At 42.8% G+C, this 24,957-nt stretch overlaps 1 protein-coding gene across 1 annotated transcript in view; it reads left to right on the top strand.

Moving 5' to 3' along the window:
- The window catches only part of KCNJ5 (potassium inwardly rectifying channel subfamily J member 5), a 63,365-nt gene extending 49,845 nt beyond the window's left edge, over positions 1-13,520 (top strand). The window contains exon 4 of the mRNA XM_089537650.1: positions 9,903-13,520. Within this exon, the coding sequence (XP_089393776.1) occupies positions 9,903-10,297 (395 nt within the window). The 3' untranslated portion in view covers positions 10,298-13,520. The remainder of the gene's footprint in view (positions 1-9,902) is intronic.
- The last annotated feature ends 11,437 nt before the right edge of the window (positions 13,521-24,957 follow it).

Below are 24,957 nucleotides of genomic sequence, written 5' to 3'. Positions count from 1 at the left end.
TTTATAATGTCAGTATTGTTGTAATATTACAATATGTGAGTGTCTGTTACACAACGGTAGCCAATGGAGTGACTGATGTGCCATGACCCAATGTTCAATAGACACTGATGCACATTGGAACAATCCGCAGTGGCTAGAAAGTCCCAGAACACAAAGGAGCATCTGATGTGCTTCAGAAGTGTCAAATGTGCACCAGAAATGTCTGATGTAAATCAGAGCACTCTTTCCCAGATACGTATCTTTGCAGTTCACCAACGAGATATTGTTGCATTACCACAATGTTACAGGTTTGTAAAGTTACAAAATGCAGAGTGTGCTGTAGGGCCTTGCCAAAGTCTAAACTCAAATGTTAGTCCAACCACAGTAGACCCCCTGAATTGATGAAAACTTGATAGGACAACATTTATTGTTGGGGTGGGATATCATGGGGCCATCTAGACCTTGTTGGACTGCAACTCCCAGCAGCCCTAGGCAAAATAGCCAGTGGTGAGGAATTCTGGATGTTTCAGTCCAACAACAGCTAAATGGTCACAGGATTCCAGTTCAATTTTAAAGGATTGTGTTGATTTGATGTGTCATCTTAGTCATGATTAGCAATTAAATTTAGGCCTAAAGCATTAATTTTTAATTTTAAAAGTAAATTAAATATTAAAGCATAAGCCTATTGAAAATTGAAGAAGTTACTTTTTAGAATACAGCTCCCAGTATCCCCCCCAGCCAGCATGTTCCATGCTGTGCATGATTTAAGAAAACACGTTCCCATATTCCACTCAGCCTAATGCACAGTGCAACTCTGCCCCACACCCATCCATTCCAGTCCTTACCTTTATTTTAATTAACAAATCCTGGGATGGTTTTGTAGCTCACAGAGTATTCGACAAAGATAGAAACATGCCATCTTTCCTCCAGCATTGAAATCAAAGTGAACTGTGTGCAGACACACTGTTCTATGGCCGAACTGTATCAAATTAATAGGGCACTGAGCCCAGACCACTTTTAAATATCTTTTTGAAGTAAAAGAGAGGAACAGTACTGACTTTATCAGAAGCCAATGTTTTAGTTAGATTAATTAGTGCAAATGGAGTACTAATGTCTACAACCATTCAAAAACATACTTTAGAGTCTTTGATGAAGGATACACATATCTAATTAGTGAAATGGTCGTTAGAATAGTTACGACTTTCCCACTCAGGCTAGCCAGCAATGTCCATTCCCTCATGTCTTCGCAGTCAACTCTCTTTCATCTTCCTTGAATCCTCTTCATATGAGTGTAATATAATTTCATTGGAAGTAACTTTTTCTGCCTGGGCACACACATGCGCATAAACACAAAAGTTGCAGCCTGTGTTTGGATTAACAGAACTTTTGCCAGGGATTTAAAACTCTTCATGAATACTTTGTGCAGATTTATTTATTTGTGCCTTTTATGCAGTGTTGTTTTCAGCACATTTATTCAGGGAGAAGCAATACACTACTCAGTGAGACTGATTTGTGGGCTCACATATTTAAGATTGCACTCTTGTGGCACTGATATAGGTCCCTTTCTTTTCAGTTGTATTGTTGCTTATTCCCGTATAAATGTGCATTGATTTGCAAGCAAAATCAACATTCTTTTATGGGGCAAAAGGGGTACAAAATTGAACACAAGAAAGATATATTCACCTGTCAAACAGAGCAATTAAATTTTAAAATACTATTTAAAAGCAGTATGCAAAGGGATCTTGTAGCACCTTTGAGACTAACTGAAAGAAATAAGATGGTAGCATGAGCATTCATAGATGTGAGTCTACTTCCTCAGATGCATAGGTCTACAAAATCTCATGCAATCAGTTGCTTTCTTTCAGTTAGTCTCAAAGGTGCTACAAGAACCCTTTGCATACTGCTTTTCCAGACTAACACAGCTATGTCTTTGAATTCTGTCTAAAAGCAGGAGAATATATTAAAGTGATCAAGGTGCTGGATCAGATCTACTGTAAAGTTCAGCACAATGCAGAACAAGGATATGGCAGGTGTTTTCATGAAGTCCTCCAGAGATCCCATATATGATACCATTGCTGTGCAGCCAGGAACATAGCAGGATGCTGCGCTCCCTCTACCTCCCATTCTCTGCCAGCCAATCCATGGCCATGGCGCAAGTGCGGCTGCAGCATCGTAAAAGGTGAGAGTTGGTTATTATACAATTAACAGAGAATTCTGGCCAGATAGAGAGAATTTCAGTTTCTTCAATAATAAAAAAAAGTGACGTGATTTGGATTTATACTTTCAGTATGTTTGCTTCCCTGGATCAAAACTTGCTACCATAAAATTGTCTTCATGGCTTACAAAGAGAAAAGAAGGAGAGCTAGTACATCTCCCCCTTCCCAACTTATTTCTTAGGGGTAGAGGTTTAAAGACAGGTAGGAGTGAATCTCAGGCTTCTGCATATTGAGGACTCCAGGAGGTCAGATTGAGGCTTCAGAGCAGGTGTTCCCTTCCATTGCTCTATAAAGCAAATTCTGTCAGTGGCTGATTGTCATGATGAAAGCCATCTAGGAGGAACCTGCACTTTCAGGAGGCACTGCAACACCGAAATCTAGTTTCTCTGGAGCAATTATAGGGAAAGGTTGTTGCACTGGGGATTTACTTCTAGTCTTCCCCAAAGCAACTGGTTGGCAAATGTAGGAAACAGAATGTGGGACTTGGTGGCCAGGCCAAGCATATTTGAAGAACTGTAGAGCTTGGTAACATTACTTTTTCTTGGATTGTAGCACCTGGTATTCCCTAATGTTTGAAAAACAATGAAGGCTATTGTGGCACCTAAAAGGTGGGCCAACTTTAGCTGAGGTATGTTTTTGTGGATGCCAGTCCAACTGTCAGAGGCCAACAAGATCATGGGTGCAGTACGTTTGATTTACTGTTAGTGCTAAGGGTCTTGAGCAGACAGGACATAAGGAGTGGGCAGAGGCTGCTCCCATTCTGATTGCTGCAGGACCCTGGCAGCCAGATGCCAGTCGCTGCCACATAGTCCTAAACAGGCTATGGCAAGGAGCAAATAAAATCTGCTCCTTTTGTGGCTGGGTTTGGGCTGCCTTAGGCGGCCCTGGTGTGGCTTCCATGCAGTTTGGGGGCATGTGTTGCCTGTTTCAGGCCTAAGTCACCCCAAGGGTTTGGGTTTGGTTTTTGCTGTAGCAGACTAACACAATTACAGTCCCACACTTTGAAAAGTAACCTTTCTCAGCTCTGGTAGATCTCTACGTCCAAGCTGATCTATCTCCTTAGAATAGGGGAAGGAGAAGTATCAACAAATAATCGACAAAATCTAAATCCTTGTGGTAGTATCTTTCTAGGACTAACCAAAAATCATTATGTTAGCTTCCAAAGCACACTGGCTTCTTCATCAGGCAAAAACGGCAATCACAAAATCATAGGGTTGGAAGAGACCTCAAGGGCCATCCAGTCCAACCCCCTGCCATGCAGGAACTCACAATCAAAGCACCTGATAATGATGATAGTGATAATAATGTCGGAAAGAAAGATGAGATTGGACTCAGGGATCTTTGTCTTGCTTTTTTGAAGTGTTATAAAGAGAGAGCCCATGCAGATAGAAAGAAGTACAGCTCATAGTTAGTACTAATAATTAATAACTAAAAGGAATAACTAACTATTAAAGCTAAATCAGTGATTTCAGTTGAGGATTCTCTTGTTCAGCCTGGCTTACTTCATTATATTGTTCCAGGTTAAAATAGGATGAATGAGAACTGTATGTCATCCATGCTTCATGGATAGAGTACAATATAAAATGTAGTAATGAAACTAACACTGATCCTATAGAAGTAATGGATCCTGAGCTCCTTGGCAGGGCTTTGCTATCTTAATGCTTGCAAAGCATTTTAAATACTGTATCCCAAAGCAGGCTTTCCCAACTTGGTAGTTTACAAAAGTGGTGGTTAATGTTGCTTAATTATTGTAGTCCAACATGTCTGGAGGATGCTACATTTGGGGAGATTTCTCCAAAGTGACACTTCCCTGATATGATATCCCTGTAATATAATATCACAGATATCACATCAGTGATAAAGTCAGTGCTATGCCATTGGCTTATAGTATCACTGTGAACGGAAAATTATTATAGTGAAAATCAAAGAGACCTTTCCGGTCTTTGCTTCATCGCTTTTAAACTCTCTGTGGATTTTAAAATCTGATGTAGTGTCAACATAGCATGATGTGTGCATCCACAAACATCATTTGGAAAGCATTCTTGCAGAGGAGGATATCAGAATTGATCCTCTGGGCCTCTAGTGTAAAACAAAGTAGATGTGGGATTATATTATCAGTAGTATTAGTAGAATCATAGACTCACTGAGTTGGAAGAGACCACAAGGGTTATCCAGACCAACCCCCAGCATGCCCCCCTCTACAAATGGCCATCCAGCCTCTGTTTTAAAACCTCCAAAGGAAGAGACTCCAAGACAGTTGAATAGCTCTTACTGTCAGGTTGCTCTTCCTAATGTTTAGGTGAAATCACTTTTCTTGTAGTTTGAATCCATTGCTCCATGTCCTAGTCTCTGGAGCAGAAGAAAACAAGCTTAATCCATCCTCAATATAACATTCTTTCAAATATTTAAACACGTCATCTCATCACTTAAATTTTCTACCCCAGACTATACCTAGCTCCCTAAACTGCTCCCCATAAGGCATGATTTCCCAGCCTTTCACCATTTGGTCACCCTCCTCTAGAAATGCTTCCGCTTCTCAACATCCTTTTTGAATTGTGGTGCCCAGAACTGGACATAATATTCCAAGTGATGTTTGATGAAAGCAGAACAGAATGGCAATATTACTTCTCTTGATCTAGAAGACACTACACTTCTATTAATGCTGCCTAGTATGATGTTGGATTTTTTAGCTGCTACAACACACTGTTGACTCATGTTCAGCTTGTGGTCTGCTCTTTGAACTAAGCAAAGCTCATTCCCATACCCTTCAGCTTTCCCAATTTGGCAAGGACAGTCCGGACTTAATCCTTTATCATCCCACTTTCTCAGCTGCTTTGAAAATGGCTCAGTTTGTTTCTCCTCCTCCCACTTTCCCCCTTTGTCCTCAACTTACTTAGTTGGCTAAAAACTGAAATAAAAATGCAGAAGTAGTTTGAACTCAGTTAATTCAACTGGGAAGAAAGGAGGAATAAAACCTTGCCTTTCCCAATAGGCTCAGGCAACAGCAGCATCTCCTAGCTTGTATGTTATTTCTTATTAATAACTTTTGCCATCTTGGCTGCATTCTGATATTGCTTGGTCACACATGTCCCAGATTTCATCTGCAAAACGTTGGAGACTATATATTTATCCTCTCCTAGCACTCCTCTTATGGTCTTCATTTGAATTGCTATATAATTATCCAGGAAAATTGAAATGCATTTGTGAGTTCAGACCAGGGAGAATGGGCAGCTTATTCCAAGCCGGCTGCTTAATGGAGTCTGAAGCGAGCGAGGACACGGCTGCGTTGCTTTTCCCAGGGACATCAGAGTTGCCAGGCAGTGCATCCCTGTACAATTAACTCCAATGAACATGGTGCTAAAAAGGAATATCTGAATGGCATTATAAAGCAATTACACATTGCTTCAGTTGTGTTGGCTCTCGGTACCCGTGGGGTTGTGAAAAAGCCGCTCCGGCAGGAAGCCGACAGAAAGGCAATGCAATGTATGAAAACGGTGAAAGCTTTCCATTGTTCCTGCCTTAATTGAATACTTACAGCAGGAGAGAACAGCAAATTGACAGTGGAGTTCCAAATCAGGATGAGGTTGTCCCTTAGGTACAGGACCAATTCCAAGAATTGATTGCAAAGCAGGCTTTACATGTGAGATTTCGGAGGCCTCCCTTTGGTGGGAGAGAAGGATAGTATTCTTTTCTGCCCATTATGTTCTGTTTATTTTTAATCATGGCCAAGCTAGCCACAAATGAGAACAGATAGGTCTGTCATGGGATTGGAAGACTTGGATATGTAAGGTACAATTTAAATCCACTGCCTGGAGCAAAACGGCATGCCACTTCATGCTGCTACTCCTGATCCTTCTTAGACTGACACAACAAAGAGAAAATGGAGAGTCAAGATAAGTGTGCCTTGTATCCTGCTACTCAGTCAGGCGTGTTACAAACGCGCCAAAGGGGTGTGCTAAAGCTGAGGAGGGGCGTCACTTCCTGACGCCCCTCAACCCGAGTACGGACCGAGTCCGTACAAAATGGCGGCGCCCGTCCACACAGGGGCCGCCATTTTGACATCGCAGATGTGTAGCGTCTGGACGTCACACAGCGGAAGTGATACCGCGAGTGCACGACTAGCGCCTCACGGCACCACTTCTGGGGCCCAGAAAGAAGCGCCATTTTGGCGCTTCTTTCTGGCTGCGCCTGGGAACCGTGCAGTTTAGCCGCTGTGGTTCCCAGACGCAGCAACTGGCGGTGGCAGCAGACCGCCCGTTTTGGGCGGTCTGTAATGCACCTAAGTTTGTTTCTTGGCACTTTTTTTAAATTAATATTTATATTATTCATACATTCAAAACATCACGTTATACAGGATAACTCACAGTACTTACAAAAACATAAACCCATAAAACATTCCAACCCCGGACATAGACACACAAATTTGTTTCTTGGCACTTTTTGATAAGAAGTGCCCTGCCTTGGCTACTAATGGCTAGTAGAGAACATTGTTGTTAATATATAAATAAATACCATTTCATGCCCTCCAACTGTCCTGATTTGGCAGGGACAATCCTGATTAATTTTATGTCACCCAATTTTCCAGCTGCTTTTAACATGTCCTGTTTTTTCTCGCCTCTTCCTGGTTTCCTCCTTCATCCTCAGCTTACATCAATTCCTGCAGACTGAGTTCCAAGTAAAAACATTGCATTCAACTTACTCTGCAGAGGGAGTTAATTGCCCTTCCCAGTAGGCTCAGGCAAAAGCAAATCATTTTAGCCTCTTCTAGCTTGTGTGATCTTACTCATTAATAACTTTTATCTTGGGAGAAAAGTGGGATATTATTATTATTATTATTATTATTATTATTATTATTATACCATCTGGACCACACTCTGATGCTCCTTGGCCACATATATCCTAGTATTACTGACATTGCAAGGCTGGAAATTGGTTTACACTTGAATGTTTTGTGCTATTGTTTAGTGTACTTTGTATTAATTTATTTCACTAATTATTTTCTATGCTGCATCGTCTAAATAATAAATAAAATAAATAATAAAACTTTTATTTATATCCCGCTTTTCTGTTACAAGACAATCAAAGTGGCTCACAACATATTAAAATCCACATTTACAAAACTATGTCCCAAATTCCCCCCCCCTTAAAACAGGATTAAACATGTACAATTAAAATATCTATTTAAAACACAATAAAAATATAACAAGGACAGAGCAGAGGGCTAATCCATGATGTGGGGGGCAGTCATTCTGTGGCTGGGCACTTTATTCAGGAAAGGCCTGCTGGAAGAGATCCATCTTGACAGCTTTTTTAAAGCTGTCTAAGCTGGCAATTTGACGGATCTCGTCCGGCAGACTGTTCCATAGTTTAGGAGCAATTGCAGAGAAGGCCCTCTGGGAGGTAGCAGTTAGTCTGGTTTTTAAAGGCTGCAACAGATTCCTCCCAGAGGACCTGAGGGTGCGGGGCGGATTATATGGAAGCAGGCGATCCCTCAAATAGGTTGGACCCAAGCCATGTAGGGCTTTAAAGGTTATAACCAACACCTTGTACTGTGCCCGGAAACTAATAGGCAGCCAGTGAAGAGATTTTAAGATGGGTGTAATTCGGTCACTCCTAGTTTTTCTGGCGACCAGCCTGGCTGCCATATTTTGCACTAGTTGAAGTTTCTGGACTAGGCATAAGGGTAGCCCCATGTAGAGCGTGTTACAGAAATCAAGTCGTGAGGTTACCAGTGACTGTACAACAGTTTCTAGGTCCTTTACTTCCAGGAAAGGGTGCAGCTGGAGTATCAGCCAAAGCTGATAGCAGGCACTCCTGATTGTCGCATTCACTTGGTTCGTCATGTGAAGCGATGGATCTAGGAGCACCCATATTGCAGAAGCCCAATTTTTGGAACTGTTCCAGGGCCCTGACCATGTTAATCTGGCATTTTCACATGTTGGGTGTTATGCTTGTTGTGGTGCTCTGCCACAACGAGAAATATATCTCTGTCTGCATGCAACCCTGATAACTTGCAAAGGTATTCATCTTTCTGACAAGCAGTGAAGGCAAGAAGACATTTGCATTGCTTGCTCCAGTGTCTGGACTCTGAACCAGCATGTTACTTTCTCCTATTTTGATATATTTTCCATTCAGTCACTCATCCAATGGTCAGGGATGGTGGGAGGTGTAGTCAAATGGAATCAGGATTCTTTCCTGACCTACTTAGGGGAAGAATCTTAATTAATAGCCATGCTTGCTGCTTCCTGAGCAGGGCCCACTCGCCCTGTTCAGAACATGCTGGATTTCCTTTCCTCCTCCGGCATATTATTTTTCATAGCAGCCTCTGCACTTCCCCGTTTCTGCATTTGCTGAAAGCCAGAATGCCATGACTAACACTGTTCTTGTTGATTCTGTCTGTCCAGAAGCCTGCTGTAACGGAAGTCTTCTCCAACAGCCAGCTGAAGAGCTTTCCAACCCTGCTTCAACTAGAGGAAGCATTGCTGAGGCTTCCTTTTTAATTGTTTTTACTGTCATCTTCTTCAAAATTGACTTTGTTTTCCACAATGTAGAACCAGCATAGGGATGAAGAAGCCCTCCAGATGGTCTCAGATTACAGGCCCCATTAGCCGTAGTGCTAAGGCATGCTGGGAGCTGCAGTTCAAAAAATCAAATAAAAAGACGCCAGATCTTAAAAACCAGGAATTTACTGTCTATGTGTGCTTGCAAGACATTTCTGACTTATGGTGATCCTAAAATGGACCTATTACAGGGTTTTCCTGGCAAGATTTGTTCAGAGGGGGGTTACTTTTGCCTTCTTCTGAGGTTGAGAGAGTATGACTTTCCTAAGGTCTGTGGTGGAGCAGGGATTCAAACCATGATCTCCAGATTTCTAATCCAACACTATGCCACACAGCTCCTGTAAAGAGTGATGCCAGCCCAAAAGGTTCTGTCTTCAGTGCGACAAGGAATATATGTGTGAGCCAGCACTGTCTAGTTGGAGTATGAGTCTGAACATCAAGGTTCAGTTCCTTACTCAACCATGGAGTGGGCAAGTCACACACTCTCAGCCCCAGAAAACTCCATGATAAGTTGGAACAGCATACACACACACACACACACACACACACACACACACTTTTCAAATAGTGCTCTCACCATAAGATTTTTCTTCTTCCGTTTGATGTATGTGTGCACATGCAATCATGCAAAAGAGGCATGGTCAGTTCATTGGGTTCTTGAGCTTTTTGTTTAAACATAAACATACTCACTTTATGTTTTTTAAAAAAGAGGGAACTTATTAAGCAAAGACTCTTTTCATGTCCCAGTGCAATCGGGTATGGCAACGACACTGAAGTGCTTTTAAACTAAAAAAAAGAGGGAGCAGAGCATGAGCATTAAGGAGACTGTCTATATACCATGTTTACCTTTTCGCCACATCCAGTAAACATCCTTCCACTCTGGAGCCCTGGTGGCGCAGTGGGTAAATGCCTGTACTGCAGCCATTCACTCAAAAACCACAAGGTTGCGAGTTCAAGACCAGCAAAAGGGCCCAAGCTCGACTCAGGCTTGCATCCTTCCGAGGTCGCTAAAATGAGTATCCAGACTGTTGGGGGCAAATTAGCTTACTTGCTAATTAGCTTACTTGCTGTTCACCGCTATGATCTTTGGAATAGCGGTATATAAATAAAACAAATTATTATTAATTATTAAATTCTCTTCCTGTAGGAATGACCTGCCAGGCTCGGAGCTCCTACATGGACACAGAAGTGCTCTGGGGACACCGCTTCACTCCTGTGCTCACCCTGGAGAAGGACTTCTACGAAGTCGATTACAATAGCTTCCACAACACCTACGAAACCAACACCCCCTCATGCTGTGCCAAAGAACTAGCTGAGTCTTTCCAGGAAGGGCGGCTCCTCAGTCACCCATCCAATGCCAACCTGCTGAGTGGGGTGGAATCAGAGAAAGGGAAAGAGGATGAGGAGAAGGAGAAGGAAGAGCAGCAGGAAGAGAAAGTCAAGGGCAGTCAAGAGGAGAACAAAGCTGAAGGCCAGGAGCCTGTTGAGTTGAACGGAGCCAACGGGACAGCAGGAGAAGTGAAGGACAACAAGTCCTTATAATGCAAAGACCTTTTTCTGAACTCTAGGAAATTCAGGTGCACCTACCACGGAAGGGGCACAGAGAGATATCAGGGAACTAAAGGCTAAGGGACAATGCTGTCATCCCCCGGCGACATTCCTGCAATTGGATGGGCCCCTCCGTATATTTGGGCTTCTCCCTCCATTCTGAAAAATGAGGGGGGCATTACTACAGGGACATACTCACCAGTCTGAGATCCATGGACTAGCTAAGAAGTATTAATTTAAGATGTGTTGTGATTATAATAAGTAATGTTGGAATTTCACTGTTACTATTATTTTATTTTTATTTATTTTGGACTGTCTCTCTTCAGGAAGAAGGAGGGTATCTCCTTTAAAACTCCTTGTCTGGTGAAAGGAATGTAACTCCAAATCTTTTCCTTCCTTATCTCAGTGCATTGCAGACACTAACTATTTAATTTTAAAAGGAGAGGGAGAGAGAGAGAGAAAGGGAGGACTGAGGAAGGTGACCTTCTGTATTCCATCAAGTAGTGTTTTTTTGTAACTTCCTCTGTGCAATACTATGTACTCTGACTATTTTGCCTTTTGGATCTTATCCACTGTGCTTTCCCTCAAGACAGGCTGAGATATACTTGATGGGAAAATGGATTTCACCCTCAGAAAAGAAGCCATTGTCCATGATGGCTGGGGATGATGATGGTTATAATATAACATGGCTGGAGGGCAGTGGGTTGAGGAATGCTGTTTTATGGTTTGCGTAAAGAGTGATGCCAGCCAAAAGGTTCTGTTTTCAATTTGATAAGAAGTTCAGTTGATGCTGGATGGTTAGATGGTTTGAGTCTTACCTTATCCAGCAGCCATTTTGTACATCATGTAGTAATTGCCAATGCCTATCATGGAACATACACTGAATGAAGCTGAAACTTTAAAAATCTAAGCAAATATTGACATGAAAGTGATTGGGTACAATTTCATATATGCTTCAGTTTATATCTCTATTTCAAACATTGAAGCCTTTGAGTATCATTGCTCATACAGTCAAAACCACACTACCCATACATATGAATATCAAAATATTCAGGTGAACACCGGGGTTTGCAGAAATACTGAAAGCCTTTGGTGGGATTAGTCTTGTGATTAGAATGTAGTAATAAAGGGGTAAAACCTATTTTGGAGAACTAGAAAAACAAGAAGGCAGGAGGAGTAGCATTAAATGTCAAGGCTATTTACACCTTTGAAAAGATCCATGACCTTAATCCTGGAAGCCAGGTTGGGAGCATCTATGTAAAGATTATGGAGGAAAGAAAAAACAGAAATGTTATTGTGGGGGTCTACTACAGACCTCCAAGCCAGACTGAGTAGGTGGATTATTCTATTCTGGAACAGATGGCCACACATTCACAAAGGAGAGCTGTAGTAGTAATGGAGGATTTCAACTATCCTGATATTTGTTGGAAATTAAACTCTACCTAAACTTTAAGGTCCAGTGAATACCTTACTTGCCTTGGAGACACTTTCATTGTCCAGAAGGTGGAAAAGACAACTAGGGGATGGGCTATTTTAGATCTGATCCTAACCAATAGTGATGACCTGGTTAATAGGATGGAAGTGGTGAGATCCTTAGGTAGGAATGACCATGTTCTCCTGGAGTTTGTTGTACAGTAGAAGGGGGAAGCCAAGCATAGTCAGACATGCATTCCACACTTTTAGAAAGCTGATTTCAGTAAACCTAGGGAAATACTGGGGATGATCCCATGGTTAGGAATACTAAAAGAGAAGAGAGTTCACGATAAGAGTTTTTTAAAAAGTGAAATATTGAAGACATAATTTCAAACAGTTCCAATGAGGAGGAAGAATGGGAGGTGTCTAAAGAAATTAGGATGGATGTCTAAAGACCTTTTAACTGAGCTAAGATGTGAAAGGATCATGTACAAGAAATGGAAAAGGAGGGATATCGCCAAAGAGGAACTCAAACAAATAGCCAGCATGTATAGGGAGAAAGTAAGTAAAGCTCAAGCCCAGAATGAGCTCAGGCTTGCTAGAGGTTAAAAAGAAGAAAAGGATCCATTCCAGACCCCCGCATAACGCAAAAAATGCATATGCTCAAGCCCCTTTAAAAACAATGCGGCTTGTGTATGCAGCACCATTCTTTTTATTACAGCATATTACAGCATAAGCTGAAAGCCGCATATGGCATGCCTGCATATGGTGCGGGTGCACTGTATAGTGTCTAGATAGAGGGAAGTAATAATGCCAGTCTATTTTGCTTTGGTCAGACCTGATCAGAGACACTTGTGTCCAGTCCTGGGCAACACAATTCAAGAGGGATATTAACAAGCTGGAACATGTTCAGAGGAGGGTGACCAAAGTCATGAAAGGTCTGAAAACCATGCCCTAAGAGGAGAGGCTTAAGGAAGGGGGGTATGTTTAGCCTGGGACAGAGAAGGTTAAGAGGTTAAGGTTAAATATCTGAAGGGATGTCTTATTGAGAATGGAGCAAACTTGCTTTCTGCTGCTCCAGAGACTAGGACACAGGGCAATGGATTCAAACTGCATGGAAAGAGATTCCTCCTAAATATTAGGTAGAACTTCCTGATGGTAAGAGCTATTTAGCAGCAGATTGTGCTGCCTTGGAGTGTAGGAGAGTCCTTTGTGGAGGTTTTTAAGCAAAAGCCAGATTAGTATCTTTTAGGAGTGCCTTTGTAGGGTATTTCTGCATGCCAGGGGGTTGGACTGGAAAGCCCTTGTGGTTTCTTCCAGTTCTATGATACTATGATGCTAAGAGAGGACAGCATGGTGAGAGAGGGCCTAAACCCTATTATTATATTATTAGGCTGAGGCCTAAACCCTACTATTATTCCATATGGAAATCAGCTGAATTTGCCTTTGTGTTAACTCACTATTCAGCCATTGATTGAATGGGTCTACTCTAGCCTGAAATGTTGGGTGATGGAGAATAAAATGGGGTGGGGGGGGGGACAGAATAGAAGTATTGGAACCATGAGTTTGCACATTTCAGCATTTTGTTGCAGGTTCTACCAGTGGTGCTACAAAAAAGATGTATAACATTTCTGTCACGCGAAAGAACAAGCTAATAAGGTGGATGGCTATTGCTGCCATGTTATTAGAAACCATGCCGACTGGGAGAGTTTTGGTGGCGCGGTTTTCTTTTTCAAAGACAGAAGGGGAACCAGTGCAAGAAATGAACTTGCCTAAAGCTAATGAATAATGACAAAAGCTGAAATGGAATTTTAAAAAATGATCTCCACTTTGGAATAAATTTGAATAAAGGTCACCATTGACAAAACTGTACTAGCTCTCCAATACTAGGGATGGGACATTTCCAGAAAAATCTGCATACATTCCACCCTTCTTATTATTCTTATTCTTGTTCCTGCAAAACAAAACAAAAGGCATCCTCATATCACCTTAGCCCTCACCTGGGTCTTATCTATAACCCAAGCAAGATGAAAAAATACTATCCAATGGTGATGGTGGTAGCAATGGTGATGTAGTCCAAGCAAGACATTTTATTTTAATGTGGCACAAGTATTCAAACAAACACTTTTGACAATTCGACCAGGTTTAATTAATTAATTAATTAAAATATTTATAGCCCACACTTAATCAGAAGATCTCAGGGCGGCTTAACAGTAAAATCAGTTTAAAACAAAAGTTTAAAAAGGTTTAAAATGTATTAAGTGGTTTCCCAATTAAAAAGAGACAATTTAAAACTGGTTAAAACAAACTTGAATGATAGAGCCACAAGACATGTGCAGCCTGGATAAAAAAAAATCAGTTTAATAAAAAGCTAAGTTTTAACTTGATGCTGAAATGATTACAACTTTGGCACCAATCCGGTCTCCTCTCCCACTTCTTCTCACAATGTACCTCCCCTATTGATAAGGCCCAAAGGAGGACTCCACAAATTTTAATGTAATTTCAGCTCAAAATGACATCTCTTGGACCTAAGGAGGAGTCCAACAAATATCTTGCAAATACAAAATAGATAACGAAATCTGTTTCGTATTCCTGATCTCTACTTCGTAACTATTTTTAGAGAGATCTTGTAGCACCTTTGAGACTGAAAGACAGCAGTTGGCAGCATGAGCTTTTGTAGAAGTCTACTTATGTCTACATCTTTGAATTCTAGTCACTATTTTGTCACGATTGCCACGATGGTAACTCCCTCCCCAGACAACTGTACATGGGGAGATGGAGGGTCATTCTGCCAGTGACAGGAGCATGCTTGAGTCATGTTTCTGTCAGGTTTTGTGGAGTCAAATCAAGGCATATAATTCAGTTAACTAAGTAGCTGATGTGGAATTCTGATCTTCATCATCTTAGAATCATAGAGTTGGAAGAGACTCCAGGGGCCATTTAGTCTAACATCCTGCCATGCAGGAACTCTCAATCAAAGCATCTCTGACAGATGGCCATCCAGCCTCTGCTTAAAGACCTCCAAGGAAGGAGACTCCACTATACTCCAAGGAAGGAGTGTGTTCCACTGTCAAACAGCCCTTACTCTCAGGAAGTTTCTCCTAATGTTGAGGTGGAATCTCTTTTCCTGCAGCTTGCATCCACTGCTCTGGGTCCTAGTCTCTGGAGCAGCAGAAAACAAGCTTACTCCCTCCTCAATATGACATCCCTTCAAATATTTAAACAGGGCTATCATATCACCTCTTAACCTTCTCTTTTCCAGGCTAAACATACCCAGCTCCCTAAGTCTTTCATCATAGGGCATGGTTTTCAGACCCTTCACCATTTTAGTTGCCCTTGTTGAACCCCATTGTTAGCATTGTCATTATTCCTGGAAACCATTTGTTAATCACTCTTCTGCTCTCCAAAATTCTTAAAGTAAGACAATCCACTAAAACCACCTATAAAGTAGATTTTAATCACTTTTTAAAACCAAAGGTCATATAAAGTAACACCGTTTTGACTACCTCCTGGAAAGATAAAGCCAGCATAACTTCCCTGGGAAATTCTATTGCCTTGTATGTGCTTGTCAAAATAACCACAGAACACCGACATGGGAGAAAAGGCCACAACTTTATTAAACCATTGGTAGGGTTGGCACAAAGCATAAGGTCAGGATCTGTGCAATCAAACAACCCGTTGTTGTTTGATTATCCAAAGTCGGGTCCCTACCCGGTGCTTGGGATGACCAAGGGGCTAAGGAACACCGCTTGAGCGCAAACCATGCCTTGCGTTCCCCAATTCACAAAGCCCCTAGTCACCGGGAGGCGCACCTGCGTTCTGGCCCCCGCAATGGCCAGACGCCTTCGCTCATCGCCCCCGGGTACCTTGTGACTCCCAAACCAGAACTCCATAGCCCTGGTACCACCAACGTTCAGATCCTGGCCTATGCTGCCGAACAGTTGTGACAAAAAACCACCTGAAACAGCGGTGGGCGGGCGGGAGAAGCTCAAGGCTATCTCCCTTCCCAGCTTGGCTCCGCACTGCTCGAAGCCAAGCGCCGACTGAGGCGGAGAGGCCTCCGAGCAGCATTATATACTGCTCGGCCCCTCCCCTCTGCATCATTTGCGGGGCCCCGCCCCCAAGGCCAAGCCCACCAATGGGCAGCCTTGGAGGACCGGAAGCCCCGCACCAGCAAGCCCGGCTCCTAGAGTGTCCCCAGGCCGGAAGGGCCGCCCCTTCCGGCCCCAATAGCCAATCGGGAGCCGGGCAAGCCCCAGAGCACTCTGAGGCTTGTAGTTTTTGCCGCTCTACAGCGGCAAAGCAGTCTGCCCCGCGAACGGGGTGACTGCATTTAATCACAGTGCTGCCACAGAGAAAGCCTTGCCTTGTGACTTTCCGATATCCAGCCACTGTTGCATAAGAATACTTTTGTGGGGATTGGAGAGGAATGAGCTTCAATTGAAGGCAGGGAAGGGAGGATGACATTCAGACAGGGTGACTCTAACTGCTAGCAGACGGAGTTGCATTTTCCTACCCATTTGCCAGTCCTTGAGGTGTTACTGTAGAACAAAACAGACTTGCCAAAAATATGCAAGCTGCCTCCTGATGCCTCTCTGCAATCTGGAGGCCATGCCAAGCAGGTGCATTTGGGGACATTTCTGGGGAATTTGTTATTGCGCAGAGATGTCCTAATTGGCAAAACACTGGTGCATTACTTCCAGTTCTGAAGAACATCTGAACTGCCATGGGACTGCAAGAGAAAGAATGACAATTGGGGTACAGAAATCTGACTTTTGAAAGCATCACTCATTGAAAAGAGGATGTGGGATGCCATTCACCATGTTCTCCTGTGACTTAAAGAGGCTTGATAAAGAAAACAAAGGGCTTTTCCTTTCCTGACAACATGAACAAAATCCCAAACTGAGTTTTAATGTATAGGGTTGAGAGCTAAATCAGGATGAACAACGAGGAAAGCTGCCTCTGATTTTCTAGGACAAATGTTGTTTAGAAGCTCTGGCGGCACAACTCTCGCTTTCTCCCTGCCCTGAAAAACATAATAATAATAGATTGTGAAATAGTAGACCATCTGGGTAAAGCAGAGGGGACTTTTTGGACAATGGGAAGCTTAAGCACTGCAAAAAAGACTGACTTTTCTGAACAGTAAAAGACCTGTCTGATGGAAATATCAGGATGTGTGTGATGGCAAGGAAGAAAGCTTCAGGGCTTGCACCAGGTTTCACCCGAGATTCATCCATAGACCACCTACATCCCTGGCCCCTCTTTGGTAGCTCTGGAAGCCCTCCTTAACCATCCAGACCCCCAGTACCCTCAGTTTTGAAAACATTAGCACAATTTTCAGGAAATCCTTTGCCCTTAAATCATGCTGAAAGTCCGCCGAACACGTGAAAACACACAAACATTCCAGAACCATGTAGAACTTTCAAATGCTTCTGTTTTCTTCTGAAGTCAAAATGATGACATGAAGGGAAACCCATCACTTCCTGATGCCATTGTGAGAGAGAGTGCAGAGGAAAACAGTTATTTGGGCACACTGGAGCCCATGGGGGTTCTGGTGAACATAGGCTCCTGGCAACACACAGTTGTACACCCTTCTCTAGTTTTTATTATAGAGGGACTGCAGAGGAAAACAAAGGTATTTGGTGTGAAGTCAAAGGCTTTCATGGTCGGCATCCACAAGCAGACAACAGCCTCTGTACATAGAGGATACATTTATATATCAGGAGAGTGGATTTATCATGATATGCCTGATTTTGTATTGGAGCCAAAACAAGTGACTACCAGTTATATTCAGCCGAGGGCTGCCAGTTCACCAGCATCTTATCCCAAATTTCATTTCCTATTCCAAAATGTCAGAAACCTGTGGAGGAAGGAATTCTTACGATTTCACAGATGGGCAAAGGTTTAGAGAGGAGCAAAATTATTTCTTGTAGGAATAGGCATAAGTGAAATCTGAGCAGGTGAGCCCAGAATCTAGGGCAGCCTTATCATGGAGGTCTCTTGGCATCTTTCTTCAGAGGAGGTTTGTCATTGCCATCTTCTGAAGCTGAGAGAGTGTCACTTGCCTAAGGTCACCCTGTGGGTTTATATGGATTCAAACCCTGGTCTCCAGGATCATAGTCCCATAGTCATAGCCGAGGGTCAGACTACAACACCTCACAATGTCATAATGGGCCTCAGTGCATGTACACACTGGCTCACTTCTTACTCCTGATTTTCAAAGGAGGGTGGCAATATTACAAAGACCCTAAACATATACAAATACCTTCATGCTGAGCTAATGAGCCTTAGTGCCATCTCAGAATGGATAGAAATAGGTGCCCAGGCTCTAAAGTCACTTCATATGTAAAACAAAACAAAATAAAACCCTTGAGAGATATCTCCTTGCTTAGAGGTCCAGGAAAGCATCACAATTCCTTGAGACCTCAACCAGAGCTCAGGATTCAACAAATCTTGTTTGTGTGAGTGACAGAACGCAGAAAAGTTCCATTGTTGGATCAGTGCAAAAAATATAATTTTTCCAAGTTCTGGTCAGTGAATAAATAATAAATAATAATAATAAATAAATGGTTTATTTGTATACCGCCCTTCCAGAGATCAGGGCGGTTCACAACAGATAAAAAATTACATAAAAGTTTCAATATACAATGTTAAAAATACAAACTACACAAAAGAAAAACAACAACAAATGCCCCCAGGTTAGATACCCATTGCCTGTGCGGTCATATGGCGGGGGGGGCTTATAAGGACTAATCGGGGAATGCGATGCCAAACAGGTGGGTCTTCAACTCCCGCTTGAATTGGGCCAGGGAGGTGACTGAGCGGAGCTCTATGGGCAGCGTGTTCCAAAGGGCCGGGGCGGCGATGGAAAAAGACCTCCTGGAAGTGGAGGATAACCTCGTCCCGGGAACCCTAAGGAGTTGCTGCCCAGATGTTCTGAGGGTGCGAGGCGGAATGTATGGGGAGAGGCGGTCCTTCAGGTAACCTGGGCCCAAGCCATTTAGGACTTTATAGGTCATTACCAGCACCTTGTATTGCGCCCGGAAGCGAATGGGCAGCCAATGGAGGTTTTTTAGAACCGGTGTTATATGGCTGGCCCTGGACGTGCCAGTGACCAGCCTTGCAGCCATGTTCTGCACCAGTTGAAGCTTCCGGGTTAGGTACAAGGGCTGTCCCATGTAGAGCCCATTGCAGAAATCCAATCTCGAGGTTACCAGGGCATGTACCACAGTTTCAAGGTCCCTCTGGGTCAGGTATGGGCGCAGCTGGCGAAGAAGCCGAAGCTGATAACAGGTGCTCTTGACCGTCGCATTCACCTGAGCAGTCAGGTGAAGGGACGAGTCAAGAAGCACCCCCAGACTGCGCACGGAGTCCTTCACAGGGAGCGTGACCCCGTTCAGGACAGGTGGAACCACCGCCATTCCTGGACCAGGGGAACCTATCACGAGTACCTCCGTTTTCTCTGGATTTAGCTTTAGTCGGTTTTCCCTCATCCAGCCCATTACTGACTCCAAACAGGCCACGAGAGGAGAGACGCCATCCTCGGTCACTGCATCAGTCGGAGACATAGAGAAAATGATCTGGGTGTCATCAGCGTACTGATAACCCTGCGCCCCATGTCTCCGGATGATCTCTCCCAGCGGTTTCATGTAAATGTTAAATAGCATGGGAGACAGAATGGCCCCTTGAGGGACCCCAGTTTTAAGGGGTCTCCCATCGGAGCACACGTCTCCCAGCTGCACCATCTGGGACCTCCCGGAGAGGTAGGACCGGAACCACTGGAGCGCAGTGCCCCCGATCCCCACCTCTGCCAGGCGTCCCAGAAGGATACCATGGTCTATGGTATCGAAAGCCGCTGAGATGTCCAAGAGCACCAACAGGGACACGCTTCCCCTGTCGATGCTCAGACGGAGATCATCGACCAAGGCGACCATGGCCGTCTCAACCCCATAACCTGCCCGAAAGCCAGTTTGAAATGGGTCCAGATAATCCGTTTCATCCAAGACCCCCTGAAGCTGGATTGCAACCGCCCTCTCGATCACCTTCCCTAAAAATGGCAGCAGTGAAACAGGCCGGTAATTATTATACACCAGGGGGTCGAGGGAGGGCTTTTTTAACAAAGGTTTTACCACGGCCAATTTGAGAACAGATGGAAATTGCCCTTCCCTCAAAGATGTATTAATTATCCGGTGCAACAATGAGGTTACAGCCGGTCCCCCCTGGGCTGCTAACCACGAAGGACAGGGATCGAGAGAGCAGGTTGTCTTCCGAACGCTTCCGAGGATCCTGTCCACATCCTCGGTACTAACCGACTCGAACTGATCCAGCTTAACTAAGTCCACGGAGGCCCTGGACGCCTCTACATTAGGTTCTGCCTGAATGTCGGCGTTAAGACCTTCGCTTATACGAGAAGTTTTATCCACGAAGAAGTCATTAAATAAGTCACAGCAGGCCTTAGAAGGTTCCAGGATCTGGTTCGGGGCAGGAGGGAGCTGAGTTAGCTCCCTGACTACCCTGAACAACTCTGCTGGACGCGACTCCGCGGACGCGATACGAGCACCATAGAACGAATTCTTTGCTGCTCGTATCACACAAGTGTGGTATGTGTGTAATGAACTCTTATTCTTTTTGTCCTGAATCTATTGTCAGTCGGTTCACTATGGTATCCTAATTGCAGGAGAGGAAGAAAATAATCTTTGTTCTCTACTTTCTCAATGCAATGGTTAATTTTATAAACATAAACCGTTATCATCATATTCATTTATATCCTACCCTGTTTCCCCCACTCTGCAACTCAAGGAGGTTTACAAAGATTAAAAGAGATGTAACTAAGCCATATATATATATATATATATATATATATATATATATATACACTATCAATGAAAGTAAAAGCAGTTAAAATAAACTAATAAAAAGAACAACAAATATAAGCAACACAGTCCATCAAAGGCCCTTTCCCCCTGAACTGTCAGCCATCAAAGGTGCTTTGAATGGGGGGGGGGGGAAACTTGCCTGCAATGGGATAGCAAGGAAGGTGTCTGTCTGAACTCTCTAGAAAATGAGTTCTGTTGACTAGTAGCAGCCACCAAGAAGGTCCTCTCTCATGTTCCCACCACAATTCAAAATTCAAAAAGGATGTTAAGAAACTGGAGCATGTCCAAAGGAGGATGACTAAAATGGTGAAGGCTCTGGAAACCATGAAGCCCTATGAGGAACGACTTAGGGAGCTGGGGATGTTTAGCCTGGAGAAGAGAAGGTTAAGAGCTGATATGATAGCCCTGTTTAAATATTTGAAGGGATGACATACTGAGGAGGGAGCAATCTTGTTTTCTGCTGCTCTAGAGAACAGGACCAGAAACAATGGATGCAAGCTCCAGGAAAAGAGATTCCACCTCAACATTAGGAGGAACTTCCTGACAGTAAGGGCTGTTTGACAGTGGAACACAATCCTTCAGAGAGTGGTGGAGTCTCCCTCCTTGAAAGTCTTTAAACAGAGGCTGGATATGCTTTGCTTGAGAGTTCCTGCATGGCAGGCAGTTGTACTGGATGGCCCTTGCGATCTCTTCCAACTCTATGATTCTATGATTCTATAATAAGTACCTGTGAGTGTGGTGACACAGAGAAGGGCCTCTCCAGAAGGTCTCAAGATACAAGCAAGTTCTTACAGGGAGATGCAATACTGGGCATGGGTCAGATAAGGCTTTGAAGGAACCAGCATTTCAAATCCTTTACCTTTTTAGTCATCATATGTACACATTGTTTAAATGTAAACCAAAGAAAACCCATTTTTTTCAAAAGGAAAGTGCTCCAATTGCTTTGCCATTTCCCCCTTGATATCAGGCTGCTTTACATCAAATAGGATAGGATATAGGAAAGTAGCTTGCAATCAATGTCTTTTGCTGTTAGAAAGAAAACCTTGGCACCAGGTGAAATCAAATATTACCATATAAAAGGCTGGACTCTGTGAAGTACTATTGCTTTTGTATCTTGCCTGCATTTCTTGTGAACATTTATTCCATTGCTGCAAGTCATGGGGAAATAGCAAAGGGCTGTGCAAGGTTACAGCTCTGTTGCTTGCAACTGGGCTTATTCTAAGTATAACTAAGCTTTGCCTTGTATGCATGGTGGAGTAAAATATCCACATGTTTATGAATTACATCTGGCCCCACCCAATTTGATCTGCTCCAACCACTTTAATGCTTTCTCATTCCCTTAGCAAAGTCCAATTATGGTATGTTTTTGCTGAGATTTTTCCTCCATTGCAGTTCATCCCAGTCTCTACCAGTTGGCTGGCTGGAGGGCCTAGGATCCTTGTCTGAAAGGGCCTTCTGCATTTGCTCAAGCCTCACCCAAGACATTGTCTCAACAGCTAGCCCCTGAGAGTCTTTTGGCACTAAATATCTTGATGGTGGAGGAAGCATCTCAAACATTAAGAACTGGGATATATCACTGTATTTGCAGAAGAGCTATAGCTTTGGGCATCATAAAGAATTAGTGAAATGGGTTGTTTAAGAAATAAACCAAGGAATTTTATTCAACTCCTTCAGATGCCATTCAGTCCAATCCATCAGTAAAAAGTGTGCAGCCCTTCACAGGTACTGCTTGAAAATCACAAGTGCATCAGCATGAAGACTGGCTGGCCCAGGTCTTGCTCCAGTTGTCATTCAACCCGAATAGCAATAAGAAAGTTCTCCCTGCAGGGTCAACATTAGCATTTGGACGAATGAGGCAACCATCTCAAGTGGCAGATCCAGGGATGGGGCAGAAATGACTGCCCACCAGCAGTGCCTCTTGTTAGTTTTCTTTTGTGTTGGAGGACAGAACATGTCCATCAAACAGCCTGCCCTGTCTCCTACCAGAGTTGATGGTTTCCATGTCAATGGGAAAATGAATCCATTCTGAGTCATAGAATCGTATAGTTGGAAGAGACCACAAGGGCCAAGGGCCTGGGTTTTAGTTAAACTTTAAAGGAACTATCTAAGTTGCAAAGACTATTTGGGAGATAGTACTCAGCATCTTTCTTAAAAGTGATGACTAGCTACCAGCCACCACAGGCTCCTATTACCGTCAAATGCCATGAAGGATCTTATCCCTTGCTGCCTGGTTATGAGAATGCATCAAGACAATGTTTATTTGCAATGGTTTCATTTTCTCCAGATGGATTTTTCTCCCTCCTATCCCACTGCAGAGAAGAATAACTCGATAAGGTTGGAAGATTCAAACCAATGGATTACAAGAAGAAAAAAGATGCCACCTAAACATTGGGATAAATTTCCTGATGGCAAGAGCTGTTCAACAGTGAAACTGACTGGTGGTGGACTTATCTTCTCTGGAGATTTCTGAATGGAAAGTTGGTGTTTATTCCTACATCCAAGTTGGACTGGATGTTCCTTGAAGTTCTTTCCAGTTCTATGAGTCTATAATTCTATTATTCTAAGACTTAAGGTCTAGGGAAGAATATTTGGAAATATTTTTTTAATTGTCAAAAACATATGTTTTGTGTCAAGAAACCCTGACAACAAGAATCCTGGACAGATGAGAATCTTTGCTGTTCATGAAGCATTCTATGTAGGAAACAACACTGTCTAGGAAAAAATAGTATTTCCTGAAAGGACATGCAGTTTTCTGCACAAAACAACCATGTGCAAGTCTTGTCCAGACTAAATCTGAAATTGTTAATAGTAATCAAAAATGTCCATTTCCAAAGACTTTCTTTGGCAAAGACAGAATTGTTAAAAATTACTCATTGCTTCCTTTAAGAAGAAAATTAGTGAAGAATTGCATCTGATTCTCATTTTTATACTGAAAGCATGTACAAATTGTTGCCTCAATGTGTGGTCAGCTGTTTGTGAGAAAAATCTTCTACATGCTCAGATCTGAAATGACCACAGGTAGCCGTCTCCAGCTGAACATGCTCTACTTGTCATAGATAAATCACTTATCACCATCTATCTCAATGATCTGGGAAAGTCAGAGAGGGACCAGCTCCTTACCCAGACCTGTTTCTCATTCAACTGGAATTGGTATTCACCTTTTCTTCAAACAAAATCCTGTTACAATATTATGCCAATTCCCCACCAGCCCTGAATCCAGTAAATTATTTTAACCTTGCTATTTTTGTTTGATTTTATGCAATGTCAAAACAAAGTGCAGAGGTATCCAGGATGAGATGAGACATACTGTTTGACATTTCATCTGAATGCAGCTGATCAGACACAGCAGGGAAATGAAGTATGATTGCAAATCATGAATTTCGTTGTTCCTCCCCAAACTAGTGATTTACATTGTCAATCTTCTCCATAACCAAACAACCTCCGCACCTCTTCCTATGGATCTGACACATATGAGATACCTTTGTCATAAAATATGGTAGCGACATATGCATTAATGAGAGAAGGAGGAGGCGATCCATCATCTTCAAAAAAGAGAACAAAAAAGATTCCAGTTATTTGCATAACTATTCTGACTTATGGTGGCCCTAAGATGAACTTATCATAAGGTTCTCCTGGCAAGATTTGTTCCGAGAGCATTTGCCATTGCCTTGCTCAAAAGCTGAGAGAGTGTGACTTGCCCAAGGTCATCCAGTGGTTTTCATGGCTAGTTCAACATCCAAACCACTACACCATACTGGCTCTTATTAATGTAATAATAATAATAATAATAATAATAATAATAATAATAATAAGAAGAAGAAGAAGAAGTTTATTTCTTTCCCACCTCTCCTCAAGGCTCAAGGTGGGGTGCTACATGTTAAAATACAAAACACAATTAAAAACGCACAAACTCACAGTTAAAATACAACACTATAAAATCATTAAAATATGCTCATTATTGCACATATACAATTAAAATGTCATGATTTAAAATTGACTGAGTAGGTCTGCCAGAAGAGATATGTCTTTAATGCTGTTTTGAAAGCAGTCAGCATTTTCAGCTGTTGTATCTCCTCTGGCAGGTCATTCCACAGTCAAAAAAGTCCTCTGGGAAGCTGTTCCCAGTCTAGGCCTGGCCAGTTGGAGCAAACATTTCCCAAAGGACCTGAGTGTACAAGGCGGACTGTATGTGAGAAGATGATCCTGTAGGTAGCCTGGACCCAAACTATATAGGGCTTTAAAGGTAAAAACCAATTTCCTCCCTACAGTATATATATATATCCAGCTGTCTTCTATGCCAACATTCTCTGAAGATGCCAGACACAGATGCTGGTGAAACGTCAGGAATAAACTCTTCTAGATATG

Source organism: Sceloporus occidentalis, unplaced genomic scaffold, assembly GCF_023333645.1.
Source record: "Sceloporus occidentalis isolate IW3139 unplaced genomic scaffold, rSceOcc1.0.p SCAF_9, whole genome shotgun sequence".
Lineage (NCBI taxonomy): Eukaryota > Metazoa > Chordata > Lepidosauria > Squamata > Phrynosomatidae > Sceloporus > Sceloporus occidentalis.
Note: the sequence above shows the minus strand (reverse complement) of the source record. Positions and strands in the feature narration are given on the sequence as shown.